The sequence below is a fragment of the Bufo gargarizans genome, chromosome 2, assembly GCF_014858855.1.
Source record: "Bufo gargarizans isolate SCDJY-AF-19 chromosome 2, ASM1485885v1, whole genome shotgun sequence".
Taxonomy (NCBI): Eukaryota; Metazoa; Chordata; class Amphibia; order Anura; family Bufonidae; genus Bufo; species Bufo gargarizans.
Genome location: NC_058081.1, coordinates 143254660 through 143272844, shown reverse-complemented (window position 1 = coordinate 143272844; position 18185 = coordinate 143254660). Strand labels below are relative to the sequence as shown.

At 44.2% G+C, this 18185-nt stretch overlaps 1 protein-coding gene across 13 annotated transcripts in view; it reads right to left on the bottom strand.

Annotated features, from left to right (window-relative positions):
• Positions 1–18185, bottom strand: part of PPIP5K1 (diphosphoinositol pentakisphosphate kinase 1) — a 254458-nt gene that overhangs the window by 190902 nt on the left and 45371 nt on the right. For all 13 annotated transcript variants that reach the window (XR_006387809.1, XR_006387810.1, XM_044279548.1 and 10 more), the window contains exons 3-4: positions 2264–2459; positions 855–945 (exon numbers count right to left, since the gene is read on the bottom strand). Coding sequence is in view for 11 of the 13 variants with exons in the window: in XM_044279548.1 (XP_044135483.1) it covers positions 855–945; positions 2264–2459 (287 nt within the window). In the remaining 2 variants the exon portion in view is untranslated. The remainder of the gene's footprint in view (positions 1–854; positions 946–2263; positions 2460–18185) is intronic.

Below are 18185 nucleotides of genomic sequence, written 5' to 3'. Positions count from 1 at the left end.
TTTTTTAAATTAGTCACGGGATAACCCCTTTAAATGGGTTTGCCAAGTGTTTTGTACTGATGACCCATCATCCGGGACCTTTGCCTATCAGTTGTTTGAGAAGGCACTGGTGCTTGCAGTATTCCCCGAGGCCTTGTCCATGCTCACCAAACACAGTGCCACACATTGTATAATAGCTATGCTTGGTATCGGGCTCGGCCCCATTCACTACAATGTGACAACACACAGTATAGGAAAAGCTGAAAAAGGTCACTTCACTACTGGAAGCAACGCTGCCTTCTCAAACAGCTGATTGGCAGAGGTCCCAGGTGGATGACCCCCACCGATCAGATGCTGATGACCTATCCAAAGATCATCAGTAACAAATACTTGGAAAGTCCCTTTAAACCCCATGTCATTTATTCTAAGGGTCTGTTCAAATGACAGATTTTGCCTCTGCTTATGTGTTTTCACGCTGAATGCCGTGGGCCCACTCAAGCAGACACCCGCCATGGCTTCCAGTGGTATCTGTCTGGACACCGTGCCAAGAAGGGACAAATCTGCACCAAAATTCAGGAGGCAAGAATCCACTGAATACTCCAGCAATTCGTCTCTTCAGGTACCAGATGTTTGCAGATTCTTTTTAAAAGAAGGGAATGCTACATAATGGTAAACATGGCCCTGTTCCAACTTTTTTGAGATGTGTTGCTGCCATAAAGTTCTAAAATTGGTTATTTTTTTCATGAAATGGCAAAATGTCAAACTTTCAAGTTCAACATCTGAAAATCAATGCATCCTGTTTTTCATTTACATCTTACACAGCAAGCCAACTTTTTAGGAATTGGGGTTGTAAATCAAAGATCACAATAACTTACCGGTCCTGGATGAAATACTGCATGTCCAAGTCGTTGATCAAGAATGGATTGCGGAGCTTTGAGTAAGCAACAGCTTTATCCAGTGGAAATCCTAGGGGAAAAGGGATTGCTAGTTACATGTATGTAAACTGTTTTCACTGAGCAAAGTATGTACATCTACAATATAATCTATACTGGAGCTGAAGCAGATCTATCAATTAGGAAGGAGAACAGAGATTCCTATGGACATAATCCTTATGTACAGGTGTGTTGTATGGCAGCAAATACTGCAAGCACAGAACCTGCAGGTCCATAGTTGTCGATCAGGGGTCAAACTGAGATAAGGCTTGTCTTCACAAAAGTAAATGCCATTCAGAACCAAACAATAATTCTTCAGTGTAAATGCTAATGATGATCAATACTTAGAGATTTTCCCATACAACCCATACATGCTTATTCGGTTTTGATAAATGAGCTAACAAAGCCTGATTTGGTAAAGACCTCAAAGGGGCTTTCCGAGATTTATTTATTTTTTTACTGATGACCTATCCACCGATGAGCTGTTTGAGAAGGCATGTTCATGTGTCACGTGGTCTAGGAGCAGCTGACCCCCATAAAAGTGAATGGGGTTGAGCTTGCTACCAAGCACTGCCGCTATATAATGCATGGCTCTGTGCTTGGTAAGCTGAGAGAAAGCTGTGGCACTCAAAACAGCTGACTGCTGAGGGTCCCGGATGTCAGACCCCTACCGATTCGATATTGATGACGTCGATATAGGTCATCAGTATAAAAATCTCGGGAAACCTCTTTCATTCTTTTCTCACTGTTCTAATAAGTTTATGCTGTTTTTCTATAAGGTCGGGTTCACATCACCATTTTGTTTTCCGGATCCTTTATTTTAAGCATCGGTCGTGCTCAGTTAGTTTCAGTTACTTACTTTCAGCACTTACAATACCAGATTTGTCTTTTTTTTTTTTTTGCGGCAGTTATGATCAGTTTGTGTCACTTCCATCAGAAATCAGCATGCAGTACATTTTCTCCATTCAAAAATAACTGATCTGTGACTGAAGAGACACAAATTGATGCTAACTGATCATAAATGATGCTCAAAATAACGGATCCGTTTTTTTTCTTCTGAAGGATCAGAAGAACAGAAAGTGAACGGTGATAAGAAGTTCCTGCAGGCCAGCCTGTCCTAATAACATAAAGCAATGTGTGCATGCATACAAGCATGAAAAACAGCTCGCAGTGGCACTTCACAGTTCACAGGCCGTTACTAGATACCCCCGATTAGATGTACAGTTGGCCAATTTAACCGATTAGCAGGAAAGATGTATTTAATTATTAAAGGAGATCTGACTTTGAAGCCACACTAAAAAGAGCAGGACAAGCTGTCAGGAGCATGCAGGACCACTCAGGGGAGACATTACCTTTGGAGTGGAAAGAGATAAGGCAGTCACAAATGGGCCACTTCTCCACAGGCTCATTTAGGATAATGTCTTCAGACATGATAACCACAGTGATGTACTCAAACTTGCACAGGCGCCCCAAAATTTGCGTCATGGGCTTTGACTTGGACTTCTTAGTCATGGCACAAATTCCCACCACAATCTGACGCTCTGGAGGCTGCATTTAAAGGATAGACATTAATATATAGAATATTTTGAGCGGAAACAGGTGAAAGAGAAAAGCCAAAATTTATATTTCTTGCATGAAAAAGACCATAATATGTTTAACCCCCTCTAAAGCCTCAATCACACGTCAGTGTTTTGGTCAGTGACGTCCATCAGTGATTGTCAGACAAAACCAGGTGTGGAGCCTCCACAGACATAAGATATAAGGGAAAGATCTGCACTTGTTTTTTGTTTAGAGCCGCACCTGATTTTGGCTTACATTGACTAAAGGAAATCACTGATCGAATACTGTGTGAATAAGGCATAACAACCACACTAAAATACATCTCCAGAAAATGTCAATTTAAATAAAAAACATTTTGGATTTACGTCTAAATATACAAGTGTGACTGGAGGACAACTCAGGTTCCTTAACCCCTTAAGGACCGGGCTCATTTTCACCTTAAGGACCAGGCCATTTTTTGAAAATCTGACCAGTGTCCCTTTATGTGGTGATAACTTTAAAACGCCTTGTTTTTTTGTCACATATTGTACTTCATGATACTGGTAAAATGGAGTAAAAAAAATACCAAATTTACCAAAAATTTTAAAAAATTTGCAAATTTTTAAGTTTCAATTTTTCTACTTCTATAATACATAGTAATACCTCCAAAAATAGTTATTACTTTACAGTCCCCATATGTCTACTTCATGTTTGGATCATTTTGGGAATGATATTTTATTTTTGGCGGATGTTACAAGGCTTAGAAGTTTAGAAGTAAATCTTGAAATGTCTCAGAAATTTTAAAAAACCAACTTTTTAAGGACCAGATCAGGTCTGAAGTCACTTTGTGAAGCTTACATGATAGAAACCACCCAAAAATGACCCCATTCTAGAAACTACACCCCTCAAGGTATTCAAAACTGATTTTACAAACGTTGTTAACCCTTTAGGTGCTCCACAAGAATTAGTGGAAAATAGAGATGAAATTTCAGAATTTCTATTTTTGGGCAAATTTTCCATTTTAATCCATTTTTTCCAGTAACAAAGCAAGGGTTAACAGCCAAACAAAACTCAATATTTATGGCCCTGATTCTGTCGTTTACAGAAACACCCCACATGTGGTCGTAAACTGCTGTACGGGCACACGGCAGGGCGCAGAAGGAAAGGAATGCCATACGGTTTTTGGAAGGCAGATTTTGCTAGACTGGTTATTTTGGCACCATGTCCCATTTGAAGCCCCCCTGATGCACCCCTAGAGTAGAAACTCCAAAAAAGTGACCCCATTTTAGAAACTACAGAATAGGGTGGAAGTTTTGTTGGTACTAGTTTAGGGTACATAGGATTTTTGGTTGCTCTATATTACACTTTGTTTGTTATTTACAACATTCATCTGACAGGTTAGATCATGTGGTATTTTTATAGAGCAGGTTGTCACAGACGCGGTGATACCTAATATGTATAATTTTTTTTATTTATGTAAGTTTTACACACCGATTTCATAGTTTTTTCAGTTTTTGGGCGATTATCTTAGGTAGGGGATGAGATGACGGTTTGATTGGCACTATTTTGGGGTGCATATGACTTTTTGATCGCTTGCTATTACACTTTTTTTTACCCAGTTTTTATTTTTTATGGTGTTCACCTGAGGTCATGTGATATTTTTATAGAGCCGGTCGATACGGACACGGCGATACCTAATATGTATACTTTTTTTTTATTTATGTAAGTTTTACACAATAACAGCTTTTTTAAAACAAAATAAATATGTTTTAGTGTCTCCATATTCTGAGCCATAGTTTTTTTTTATTTTTTGGGCGATTGTATCAAGTAGGGGCTCATTTTTTGCGGGCGGTTAGATTGGTACTATTTTGGAGGGTGTACGCCTTTTTGATCGCTTGCTGTTGTACTTTTTGTGATGTAAGGTGACAAAAATTGTTTAATTAGCACAGTTTTTATTTTTTACGGTGTTCATCTGAGGGGTTAGGTCAGGTGATATTTTTAAAGAGCTGGTCGATACGGACGCCACTATACCTAATATGTCTTTTCCCTATTTTTTTTTTTACTTTATTTTTTTAAAAGGACTTTTTTTTTTACTTGAAATTTTTTTTTTGTTTTTAAACTTTAATTTTATACTTTTTTTTTTTTCCACTTTTTTTTTGTCCCACTATGGGACAGGGTCTGATCCTTGTTTCAATACAGCACAATACATCTGTATTGTGCTGTATTGAACTGTTAATCCACCGGCATTATCGTCAGTAACCGCCGCATCTCTGCTGCTGACCGGGGGGAACCGCACGCGGGGGGAGGAACGAGTGCAGGACGAGAGCGCTCGTCCTCGAGCGCTAAGTGCCGGCGTTTAAGGACGAGCATTCTCGTCCTGGGTCGTTAAGGTGTTAAATGTATTTTAAGCCCCAATTTTAGACTTAAAGGTATTGTCCAACAAAAAAATATTCTTCAGTTTTAAAACCAGCACCTGGATACGAATACTATTGTAATTGCATGTAATTAAAAATTTTGTACAGCCACTGAGTTAATCAATAAAATGAATCTGCATAGCGCCACCTGCTGGTTTTTTTTTCTAATTTCTCTGTCCACTTTGCTGAGGTGGATACACATTATCAGTTTCATCCTTCAACTGCCTTCTGACCTGTGATAGGGCACGAACTGCAGCAGAAAGGAAACACCTCATGAGTTGTAGCAGAAGAGACACAACCCCTTGAGTTGCAAACCTGATATAAATCTTGCAGAGCAATGACTCTCTGGATCTATGTGAGGTACAGGGCTAGTTCTAGCTTTGTTAGAAAGGGATTGCCATGTACTGTACGATGTCCGATTTTCATTAATCAAGGGATACCCCCTTTAAGAGCCAGTAACTTCCTCTTGTGTTCCAGCAGTCATAACTTTTAATTTTTTTTCTTTCAAGATCATTGTATTAGTTTTAATAGGAGCCAATTTGGGGGACACACAATGTATTAAATAACCAACTTTTATTACATTTTTGGGGATGGGAGGGGGGAATAAAAAAAAAAATATAAAAAATTTCACATTTGTTTTTGGGATTTATTTTAACAGCAATTACCCTGTGGTACAAATACACTACTCACAAAAAGTTAGGGATATTGGCTTTTGGGTGGAATTTATGGAAAACATAAAAAGTTCACGCTACAGTGATATTATATCATGAAAGTAAGGATTTAATTAGGTAGATACATACAATGGTGATTTCCTCTTCTAAAACAATTTATTGAAACAAAAGCCAACAACAGTGGTGTATACACCCCCCCCCCCCCCCCCACAAAATTTCAATGCCTTAATAACTTGTCATGTGGCCTTGAACATCAATTACAGCGTGACAATGACGTCTCATGCTCTTCACAAGTCGACTTATTGTCTGCTGAGACTAGGCATCCCACTCTTCTTGAAGAGCGGCCCTCAGGTAATTAAGGTTCTGGGGTACAGAGTTAAGAGCCTATACACGGCGACTCAGCAGATCCCATAGGTTTTCAATGGAATTCGGGTCTGGAGAAAGTGCAGGCCACTCCATTTGAGGTACCCCAGTCTCCAGTAGCGGTTCCCTAATGATGTGACCTCGATGAGTGGCGTATTGTCATCCATGAAGATGAAATTAGGCCTGTGTTGTTCATGTAGAGGCACAATGACTGGATTACTGATGTTATTCAAGTATTATGGTCTTGTCACTGTAACATTCACAACGTGTAGGGCAGTTCTGTATTGACTAGACACACCTGCCTACACTATAAGACCACCACCACAAAAGGCTTGTCTGGTGACAACAGTGGCTGATGCATAGCACCCTCCTTGACATCTCCAACATCGTTGACAGCCATCTTTCTGCTGAGTGTGAATCGACTGTCATCAGTGAACAGCACTGAGGCCCACTGGTCCCTCGTCCAGCGTAGATGCTCCCTGGCCCATGCAAGACGATGACGCCTGTGCCCAGTGGTGTGGTCAGGTACCCTTGCAGGTTGTCTAACACGCAGATTATGCTTATGTACTGTAAACTGTTTTGAGTGGTCTAAAGTGACACTTTGGTGCCTAACACCTCCCTTAAATGTGCCTGTAGTTGTGTGGAATTGATCATCCAGTTCGCGGTCATCAGTTTGGGATGTGCCAAAGAATGTCCACTTCTATGCCTTTCTGTGACTCTTCCAGTCTGTCAGTATCTCTGTTGCAAACTGCTAATGACACTCTGTGACACTCTAAGCTCAGTGGCCACTTCTGTCCGAGAACATCCTGCTAGAAGCCTCTCAATTGTGAGGTACTGTTGATCAATTGTTAGCTGTCGTCTTGGTCTCATGATGTCAAAATGTGAACAGCATGATGAGGAGGACTGTTTAAATATCAATTCTAATTGAACCAGGAATGTTATTGGGTAATTCATGGATCAAATACGTTGTGAATTTTGCCGTTAAGCTCCTCGTTAGAAAACAGCAAGTTGTTTGAAAAGTACTGAAACATTGAACAGTTGGACATGTGCATTCAAAAGTTTAGAGAAGGTCACATTAAGTTCACCAGGTTAGAGTGCATTTTAGGTTCATCCTGAAATTTCACCCACAAGCCAAATATCCCTAACTTTTTGAGAGTAGTGTTGCATGATATTCTGGGGGTCAGTAGTATTTTGATGATGCCACAATAATATAGATATTATGTTTAACTGCCTGCAAAACAAACTTTTATATGTTTACCATGACCAATAAGAAATGTATTACGTTTATAGTAGACTGTTACAGATATGGTGTATCTGTTGATTTTCTTTAGTAGAACATTGTAAAAGGGAGACATTTTTTATGCTACTTTTGTTCCGTTTTTGTCAAAAAACACTTAGTTGCCATGGTCAGCATTGACACCAGCATCTGAGAATTAAAACAGCTAATTCCATGTAAAGGAGCGATTAGGTAAGTGCTCATCTTTTCATTTCCTTTCCGAAAGAACCCTCCCTCCAACAGAATATGTGACAACCAGATAGCAAGTATAATGATTGATATGAGGATGATAACATGAACATTTAATGTCACCCCTCTCTGGGTTAATCTAAACCTATAGAGGGACAGAAGGAACATCTGTGAGCCTCCTCCTCTCCCTGCACAAGGCCTGCTTGTCCCTGACCAGACCAACGCCACACTCCTGCATATAGGCTGAAGTTAGAGCAGTATATACAACCTAATATAGGCTAGATCGTGACTAGAGACGCATTCTTGGTCTTATTTTAAAGCCAAGATTGTAGCTGTATTCTAGCCGGGAATGGTGACCTCAGAAGTACCCCACCCCCCTTTTTCCGATAGTGTGCAAGCACGACCACCACTACTGGATTGCAGGGTGGTTGTAACCATGGAAACAAGCAGTGTATATAATGTGATGGACAAAATAAAAAGGTTTGTACCGTGTTAGCCAGTAGTGAGAAGTCTTGATGCTCTCCAAAAGGGATGTAGGATGTAGAACATGTGAATAGTTTAGTGAGCTCCTGATCATCAGATTTCTTAAATTTGGAGGTTGTCTGAAGCATAGTATGGGAGGGTCTTGGAATATTGTCCTGAGACGGTCATCTTTGAGTAGCGTGTGGTGTAGTTTCTTTGCAGATTTTCTTAGTATCTCTAGTTGTGGGTTGTAAGTCACCACTAGAGGTACACGGTTATCGACTTCTTTTTGTTTATATTCCAGGAGTTGGTTTCTGGGGATCCTGGTGGCTCTGTTGATTTGGTCCTTAGTTGTGGTAGGATGGTAGCCCTGCTTTAAAAATTTCCTCTCAAGGAGGCCTAAGTGTTCATCCCTGTCTGTTGGGCTAGAGCAGATACGATTGTATCTGATGGACTGACTGTAGACAAGGCATTTTTCAATATGCTTGGGGTGGAAGCTATCCCATCTCAGGTATGTAGGGTGATCAATGGGTTTTCAATATAGGGATGTGTCTCGAATACTTATGGTGGTGTCCAGAAAGTTGATTTTTGTATGCAAGTAATTCAATGTCAGGTTTATGGTGGGATGAAAGTTGTTGAAACGCTCGAGGAACCTTAGTAGCTGTTCCTCAGTCGGTCCAGACAATTAGTATGTCATCAATGTAGCGGAAGTAGTCCAAGGGTTTTGTGGAGCAGGACACCAGGAAATCACCTTCTAGTTTTGCGATAAAGAGATTAGCATGCTGTGGCTGCATTTTACTGCCCATAGCGGTTTCCATGCACTATAGGTATATCATCTCACTAAACCGGAAATAGTTATGTGTTAGGATAAACTTGGTGAGTTTTAGTACCGACTCCGAAGTAATGTTTGCAGCCTCAAGATACACCTGGCAGACCGTGAGGCCATCCTCATGTGGGATGTTAGAATATAATGATTCCACATCCATAGTGGCTTGGATGGCACCATTAGGGAGGGGAACTATGTTTGATAGTTTTTTTTGTAGGTCAGTGGTACAGTATCTTGGAGATAGCTGGTGGTACTTCTTACTAGTGGATTAAGGATCCCAACCACCCAGCTTGAGATTTCTTTGGTGAGGGTTCCCACACCAGAGATGATGGGCCTCCCTGGATTGTCAGGTTTATGTATCTTGGGAAGCATACAGAATATTCCAATTCTGGGATTGCCCAGTATCAGATCTAGAAGCTTTGTAGATTGTGCAGGTAGGCTTTTAATAATTTTTCCTAACTCCATTATATATTTACCAGGTCATTTCAAATCCCAAAGGGATAGACAAGTTTGGGAATACTAATTAAAGACAGTCTTTGACACACTCAACACAGGACTGAATTTGTCTCAAGGTTTTATGGCCTGCCACAACATCTGAGGAGAAAGAGGGGGTGTCTCCTCTCTAAACTCAGAGACTAACAAACTTTCACACAGCTTATCTGTAAACTAATTAAGGACTCTTTCTCCAAGACCATTCCCCTGTTTGTTGGTGTTTTGCAATTTATTACTCCACCTCTCTGTTCTTTCCTGTGTATATCCATGTTTAGAGATTTTTTTTTTTTGATTCCTGGCTTAATGTGATGAAAAAAAATGAATCCATCCAGGGAAGGATACTTTCACACCTGTGCTTTCCCTTTCCGCTATTGAGATCCCGCATAGGATCTTTATAGCAGGGAAAATGTTTCTGTTTTGTCCCCATTCATTGTCAATGGGGACAAAACTGAACTGAAGGGAATGAAGGGCACCATGCACTCTCCTGAAATGTCCATTTTCGAAAATACTTTGTATTCTTCATAAAATAACACCCAGGTGTCAATTTATTTTAAAAAAAATATATAAAAGTTCCAGCAGGGATAACAGAGGAACAGCACAATGTAGATCTATAGAAAAAGATGCTCCAGAATGTTGATACTGTGGGGAATAGGATTAGTTACTGAAACAGACATGTCAGGAGAGCTGAAGCATCCTCTGTAATGCTATTTCCAAAGTAAATTAATTTGTATGCTTCAAAAATTTGCATACATTCACTTGAATTACAAAACACTGCACTGGCACCAACTCAAGTATTATTCTTCTGATCAATCAAGAGGATTTCCATTTGTCCAAAGACACAACGGGGCAGATTGACTATTAAAACAGCACAATTTACAACAAAAATTTGGCACACATGCTTCGCATCCCATTTATCAACGTCTTATACATTTTTGTAACCTATTTATGCCTTGCCCAACAAGGGGACATGACTTAGTGGAAAGGGGGCTTCATGGAGAAGGAGTATGGCTTAATGGGGTTATCCCCCGAAAAAAAATATTCTATTTTTTTCAAACCAACAACTGGATCTGAATTCTTTTGCAATTGCATTTAATTTAAAATGTATGGGTGTACAACTGGTGTAAAGTAGAACTAGCTTAGTTGCCCATAGCAACCAATCCACCTTTCATTTTTTTAAAGCCCATTTGGAAAATGAAAGGTGGAATCTGATTGGTTGCTTTGGGCAACTAAGCCAGTTCTACTTTATACCAGCTTGATAAATCACCCTATTAGTATAACTGCTGAGTTATTCACTGAAATGCATCTGTATAGCGCCACCTGCTGTTTTTTTTTTCTAAACTCTTTGTCCAGCTCACTGAGTTGAAAGCACATGCTCAGTTCCAAACTTCTGATGCATTTTGGGGGTAAAACCAAGTCAACAAATAGGTGGTGTAAGCTACATATTATATAGGTGTACCAGATTTATCATCCATTATCGGCCACTGATAAATCTGGGACAGTGTAGGAATTTCTAAGTTTACAATGTCCTAGTTTTAGACAAATTTGTAAATCTGCCCCAATGTTTATGACCCTCCTTCTATGAAGCGTTACAGAAAATATTGCAATTCCACTCAAACCAGGCTTAAAGGGGTTGGCCACTCTGCATGTATTTTCAGCAACTGTGTGGGAGGCAGGGAAAAAAGACATTTCCTAATATATGTCTTTAAGAAGATATGCCTATTTTTTAAACAATCTGAAGCCACACCTCCTGAGCCTCGTTCTGATGTGCAGACAGTCCGTCCATAGCTGCACGAGACATGGAGAAGATCCGTCCATTGGCTGCTGTGTAAATGCGCATGCCCAGTCAGCCCCTGCCACAGGCTTCCCTGCTCCTACTCTGTGTCAGACTTCTGAGATTCCCCGATCCTCCCCCTCCCCCTGCAGCCCTCAATGTGCCCTCTTATTTTATTCTCAGCTAAACTCCAGACACAAAACGGACTAAGGGGTTAAACTCCTATCAAGAAACAGACCTTCAGACGTCATGAGTCACTCATGTGACTGAATGGGCAGCGGCTATTAATTATTGATATTTATGCAAATCTCAATAATTAATATTCATAAATAGGCGTAATCGTCTTATGATGACAGATGGAGAGATCAGGCTGTTTGCAGAGCAGGTCACCACTGATAGAGAGGGGAGAGGGGAGAGTGTCTGTCAGTGCTGGAGGTACATGTGCTGTGGACATGCTGAGAGGAGGGGGATCGAGAACTGTCTGCTGAGGTGGGGTGTTCTGTCAGAAAACCTCAGATTCCCTTAGGCTACTTTCACACTAGCGTTCGGGCGGATCCGTTCTGAACGGATCCGCTCATATTAATGCAGACGGAGGCTCCGTTCAGTACGGATCCGTCTGCATTAATAACTTTAAAAAAATTCGCAAGTGCGCAAGTAGCCTGCGCGGATCCGTTCAGACTTTCAATGTAAAGTCAATGGGGGACGGATCCGCTTGAAGATTGAGCCACATTGTGGCATCTTCAAACGGATCCGTCCCCATTGACTTACATTGTAAGTCTGGACGGATCCGCACGGATCCGCACACCTCCGCACGGCCAGGCGGACACCCGAACGCTGCAAGCAGCGTTCAGCTGTCCGCCTGTCCGTGCGGAGGCGAGCGGAGCGGAGGCTGAACGCCGCCAGACTGATGCAGTCTGAGCGGATCCGCTCCATTCAGACTGCATCAGGGCTGGACGGCTGCGTTCGGGTCCGCTCGTGAGCTCCTTCAAACGGAACTCACGAGCGGACCAGCGAACGCTAGTGTGAAAGGAGCCTTAGGCTACTTTCACACTAGCGTTCGGGCGGATCCGTTCTGAACGGATCCGCTCATATTAATGCAGACGGAGGCTCCGTTCAGTACGGATCCGTCTGCATTAATAACTTTAAAAAAATTCGCAAGTGCGCAAGTGCGAAAGTAGCCTGCGCGGATCCGTTCAGACTTTCAATGTAAAGTCAATGGGGGACGGATCCGCTTGAAGATTGAGCCACATTGTGGCATCTTCAAACGGATCCGTCCCCATTGACTTACATTGAAAGTCTGGACGGATCCGCACGCCTCCGAACGGCCAGGCGGACACCCGAACGCTGCAAGCAGCGTTCAGCTGTCCGCCTGTCCGTGCGGAGGCGAGCGGAGCGGAGGCTGAACGCCGCCAGACTGATGCAGTCTGAGCGGATCCGCCTCCATTCAGACTGCATCAGGGCTGGACGGCTGCGTTCGGGTCCGCTCGTGAGCTCCTTCAAACGGAGCTCACGAACGGAAACCCGAACGCTAGTTATCCTGGCATTGTAATATGGGGGGGGGGGGGGGGGGGGACTGTGTAATATTGTGTGCAGGAGGGGGCTGAGTGATATTGTATTGGGGGGGACTGTGTAATATTGTGTGCAGGAGGGGGCTGAGTGATATTGTATTGGGGGGGACTGTGTGATATTGTGTGCAGGAGGGGGCTGAGTGATATTGTATTGGGGGGGACTGTGTGATATTGTGTGCAGGAGGGGGCTGAGTGATATTGTATTGGGGGGGACTGTGTAATATTGTGTGCAGGAGGGGGCTGAGTGATATTGTATTGGGGGGGACTGTGTGATATTGTGTGCAGGAGGGGGCTGAGTGATATTGTATTGGGGGGGACTGTGTGATATTGTGTGCAGGAGGGGGCTGAGTGATATTGTATTGGGGGGGACTGTGTGATATTGTGTGCAGGAGGGGGCTGAGTGATATTGTATTGGGGGGGACTGTGTGATATTGTGTGCAGGGGGCTTAGTAATATTGTGAGCAGGGGGGCTTAGTAATATTGTGAGCAGGGGGGCTTAGGCTAGTTTCACACTAGCGTTCGGCTGTCCGCTTGTGAGCTCCGTTTGAAGGGGCTCACAAGCGGACCCGAACGCTTCCGTCCAGCCCCAATGCATTCTGAATGGATGCGGATCCGCTCAGAATGCATCAGTCTGGCGGCGTTCAGCCTCCTCTCCGCTCAGCAGGCGGACACCTGAACGCTGCTTGCAGCGTTCGGGTGTCCGCCTGGCCGTGCGGAGGCGTGCGGATCCGTCCAGACTTACAATGTAAGTCAATGGGGACGGATCCGTTTGAAGATGCCACAATGTGGCTCAATCTTCAAGCGGATCCGTCCCCCATTGACTTTCAATGTAAAAGTCTGGACGGATCCGCTCAGGCTAATTTCACACAGCTTTTTTTTGCCAATATAATGCAGACGGATCCGATCGAACGCTAGTGTGAAAGTAGCCTTAGTAATATTGTGAGCAGGGGGCTGAGTAATATTGTATGGGGGGACGACTGTGTAATATTGTGTGCAGGGGGGCCGAGTAATATTGTATGGGGGGGGGGGGGGGGGTTCAGTGTGATTTTGTATGCAGAGGGGGGGTTCAGTGTGATTTTGTATGCAGAGGGGGGGGGGGTGCAGTGTGATTTTGTATGCAGAGGGGGGGGGTGCAGTGTGATTTTGTATGCAGAGGGGGGGGGGTGCAGTGTGATTTTGTATGCAGAGGGGGGGGGGGTGCAGTGTGATTTTGTATGCAGAGGGGGGGTGCAGTGTGATTTTTTTTTTTTACGCAGAGGGGGGGGGTGCAGTGTGATTTTGTATACGGGGGGGGGTGCAGTGTGATTTTGTATGCAGAGGGGGGGGGTGCAGTGTGATTTTGTATGCAGAGGGGGGGGGTGCAGTGTGATTTTGTATGCAGAGGGAGGGTGCAGTGTGATTTTTTTTTTTTTTACGCAGAGGGGGGGGTGCAGTGTGATTTTGTATACGGGGGGGGTGCAGTGTGATTTTGTATGCAGAGGGGGGGGTGCAGTGTGATTTTGTATGCAGAGGGGGGGGGTGCAGTGTGATTTTGTATGCAGAGGGGGGGGGTGCAGTGTGATTTTGTATGCAGAGGGGGGGTGCAGTGTGATTTTGTATACGGGGGGGGGGTGCAGTGTGATTTTTGTATGCAGAGGGGGGGGTTCAGTGTGATTTTGTATGCAGAGGGGGGGTTCAGTGTGATTTTGTATACGGGGGGGGTGCAGTGTGATTTTGTATGCAGAGGGGGGGTGCAGTGTGATTTTGTATGCAGAGGGGGGGGTTCAGTGTGATTTTGTATGCAGAGGGGGGGTTCAGTGTGATTTTGTATGCAGAGGGGGGGGTGCAGTGTGATTTTTTTTTTATGCAGAGGGGGGGGTGCAGTGTGATTTTTGTATGCAGAGGGGGGGTGCAGTGTGATTTTTGTATGCAGAGGGGGGGGGGTGCAGTGTGATTATTTTTTTGTATGCAGAGGGGGGGTGCAGTGTGATTTTTGTATGCAGAGGGGGGGTGCAGTGTGATTTTTGTATGCAGAGGGGGGTGCAGTGTGATTTTTGTATGCAGAGGGGGGGTGCAGTGTGATTTTTGTATGCAGAGGGGGGGTGCAGTGTGATTTTTATTTTATTTTATGCAGAGGGGGGGGGTGCAGTGTGATTTTTGTATGCAGAGGGGGGGGGTGCAGTGTGATTTTTGTATGCAGAGGGGGGGTGCAGTGTGATTTTTTTGTATGCAGAGGGGGGGGTGCAGTGTGATTTTTGTATGCAGAGGGGGGGGTTGCAGTGTGATTTTTGTATGCAGAGGGGGGGTGCAGTGTGATTTTTGTATGCAGAGGGGGGGTTGCAGTGTGATTTTTATTTTTTTTTATGCAGAGGGGGGGGGGGTGCAGTGTGATTTTTATTTTTTTTATGCAGAGGGGGGGGGGTGCAGTGTGATTTTGTATGCAGAGGGGGGTGCAGTGTGATTTTTGTATGCAGAGGGGGGGTGCAGTGTGATTTTGTATGCAGAGGGGGGGTGCAGTGTGATTTTGTATGCAGAGGGGGGGTGCAGTGTGATTTTTTTTTTTATGCAGAGGGGGGGGTGCAGTGTGATTTTTGTATGCAGAGGGGGGGGGTGCAGTGTGATTATTTTTTTTTGTATGCAGAGGGGGGGGTGCAGTGTGATTTTTGTATGCAGAGGGGGGGGTGCAGTGTGATTTTTGTATGCAGAGGGGGGGGTGCAGTGTGATTTTGTATGCAGAGGGGGGGGTGCAGTGTGATTTTTGTATGCAGAGGGGGGGTGCAGTGTGATTTTTGTATGCAGAGGGGGGGTTGCAGTGTGATTTTGTATGCAGAGGGGGGGTGCAGTGTGATTATTTTATTTTTTTTTATGCAGAGGGGGGGGGGGTGCAGTGTGATTTTGTATGCAGAGGGGGGGGTGCAGTGTGATTTTGTATGCAGAGGGGGGGGTGCAGTGTGATTTTGTATGCAGAGGGGGGGGGTGCAGTGTGATTTTGTATGCAGAGGGGGGGGTGCAGTGTGATTTTTTTTTTTTTACGCAGAGGGGGGGTGCAGTGTGATTTTTGTATGCAGAGGGGGGGTGTGCAGTGTGATTATTTTATTTTTTTTTATGCAGGGGGGGGGGTGCAGTGTGATTTTGTATGCAGAGGGGGGGGTGCAGTGTGATTTTGTATGCAGAGGGGGGGGGTGCAGTGTGATTTTGTATGCAGAGGGGGGGTGCAGTGTGATTTTTTTTTTTTTACGCAGAGGGGGGGTGCAGTGTGATTTTGTATACGGGGGGGGGGTGCAGTGTGATTTTGTATGCAGAGGGGGGGTTCAGTGTGATTTTGTATGCAGAGGGGGGGGTTCAGTGTGATTTGTATACGGGGGGTGCAGTGTGATTTTTTTTTTTATGCAGAGGGGGGGGTGCAGTGTGATTTTGTATACGGGGGGGGTGCAGTGTGATTTTGTATGCAGAGGGGGGGTGCAGTGTGATTTTGTATGCAGAGGGGGGTTCAGTGTGATTTTGTATGCAGAGGGGGGGTGCAGTGTGATTTTTTTTTTTGTATGCAGAGGGGGGGTGCAGTGTGATTTTTGTATGCAGAGGGGGGGGTGCAGTGTGATTTTTGTATGCAGAGGGGGGGTGCAGTGTGATTTTTGTATGCAGAGGGGGGGGGTGCAGTGTGATTATTTTTTTTTGTATGCAGAGGGGGGGGTGCAGTGTGATTTTGTATGCAGAGGGGGGGTGCAGTGTGATTTTTGTATGCAGAGGGGGGGTGCAGTGTGATTTTTGTATGCAGAGGGGGGGTGCAGTGTGATTTTTTTTTTTTTTTTTTTATGCAGAGGGGGGGGGGGTGCAGTGTGATTTTTGTATGCAGAGGGGGGGGTTGCAGTGTGATTTTTGTATGCAGAGGGGGGGTGCAGTGTGATTTATTTTTGTATGCAGAGGGGGGGTGCAGTGTGATTTTTGTATGCAGAGGGGGGGTGCAGTGTGATTTTTATTTTTTTTTATGCAGAGGGGGGGTGCAGTGTGATTTTTATTTTTTTTATGCAGAGGGGGGGGTGCAGTGTGATTTTTGTATGCAGAGGGGGGTGCAGTGTGATTTTTGTATGCAGAGGGGGGGTGCAGTGTGATTTTATTTTCGGGCTGCTATCTGGGGAGGCCACGTTGTATGTGACATCTTTTACTGAATAGAACAGGTTTTCTGTATGTTCTCCGCAACCGATATTTATTCTTATATATTTTCTACTGTACAAGTCAAAGTAAAAGCTGCCTGTTTGACTGTTTTTAATAAAAACTTATTGTTGAAACAAAAAAAATGTATTCTATATATTTTTGTTCATTCATTTTTTTATTTATTTTTTTCCAGTTCTTCTGTGTTCTAGGCGCTTGTAGCTGTGCATAGAGACGGACGCAGTGTTGAGCGAAGCGAGCTTCAGATGCTTTATCCTAAGTTTCCTCGTTCAAAACGTCGGTGTAATACTGTACAGTGATTTGTCTCCGTACAGTATTAGAATGTATGGGCTCCGAGGAGCCAAAGCAAGTTATTCACGAAGTTGCGCGATACTTTATTGAATAACTCAGGTAGTTGATTTTTAAAGTTGAAAAACACTTTAAAACTAGAAACTGAACTCTGTTTCGGTCCCGTCTAGTATCTACCTGAGTTATTCAATAAAGTATCGCGCAACTTCGTGAATAACTTACTTTGGCTCCTCGGAGCCCATACATTCTAATACTGTACGGAGACTAATCACTGTACAGTATTTCTCCTAAGTTTAGAACTAAGCGACTTCGGATGAAGCCTCCAACGCTCACTGCCCTCGACACCAACAATGGCCTAACGGACGCGCACATTACACCGCCCTGCGGATCATTGAGGAGCAGCGGTTACTGCTACAAGGGGACTCCCTGTACAATGTTTTAACCCCTTCCTGACCACCCAAGGTAAATATACCTTGGTGGGTGGTTATTTAAATATGGCGGCTGATCGCGAGCACCATAGCTGCTGTGTGCTGTTTTAACCCCTTAAGGACCCATGACGTACATGTTCGTCATATTTTGACGGGACTTAAAGAACCATGACATACATGTACTTCATGAGGTCTGTGGGTCTCTGGGGGAAGATCGGGGTGGAATCGCTGCACCATGGCTGCTCTTACTAGCAGGCCTGGCCATGCCAGGAAAGAGCAGCATGGTGCCGATCCACCCCCTTGCAGCTCCAAGCACTGCAATTGGCTGATCAATGTGTTGGTCACATCGCAGCCCAGGAAGCTGTCAGCAGTTGTGGAGAGGGTCGGGTGGAGGTCAGGGGACGGTGGATGTTGCTTAACTGGTCAGCACCGGTCACATCCTAGGTGAGGCAGGGGACACCAGTTTTTGGGTCCCCTGCCAGCGCTGCGATTGGTTGGAACAACGCTCCAGCCCATGGCAGCGCTATAGCTGCACAGGAAGAGGCTGAACTTCCCTGCAAGCAGCCATTCTAGCTGATTACTGCATGCAGAGGATCTGTTCTGCTGGGACTTGTGCTGTACCACCACTACAAATTTAACCCTTTTGCTGCTGAAAATAACAACAACATCTGGAATAGCTGCACAGATTTTTTGTCATTTGTAGCTGTTCCAGATCCCTTGTCCCTTTCCACCCCCCTCCCATCCTTTTTTTACGGACACAAATTGGTCCGTGCACTATTTTTGCTGTGACCTCCAAGTGCTTTTCAGTGCGTACCTGCCTGAATAGCACCTGTGGATT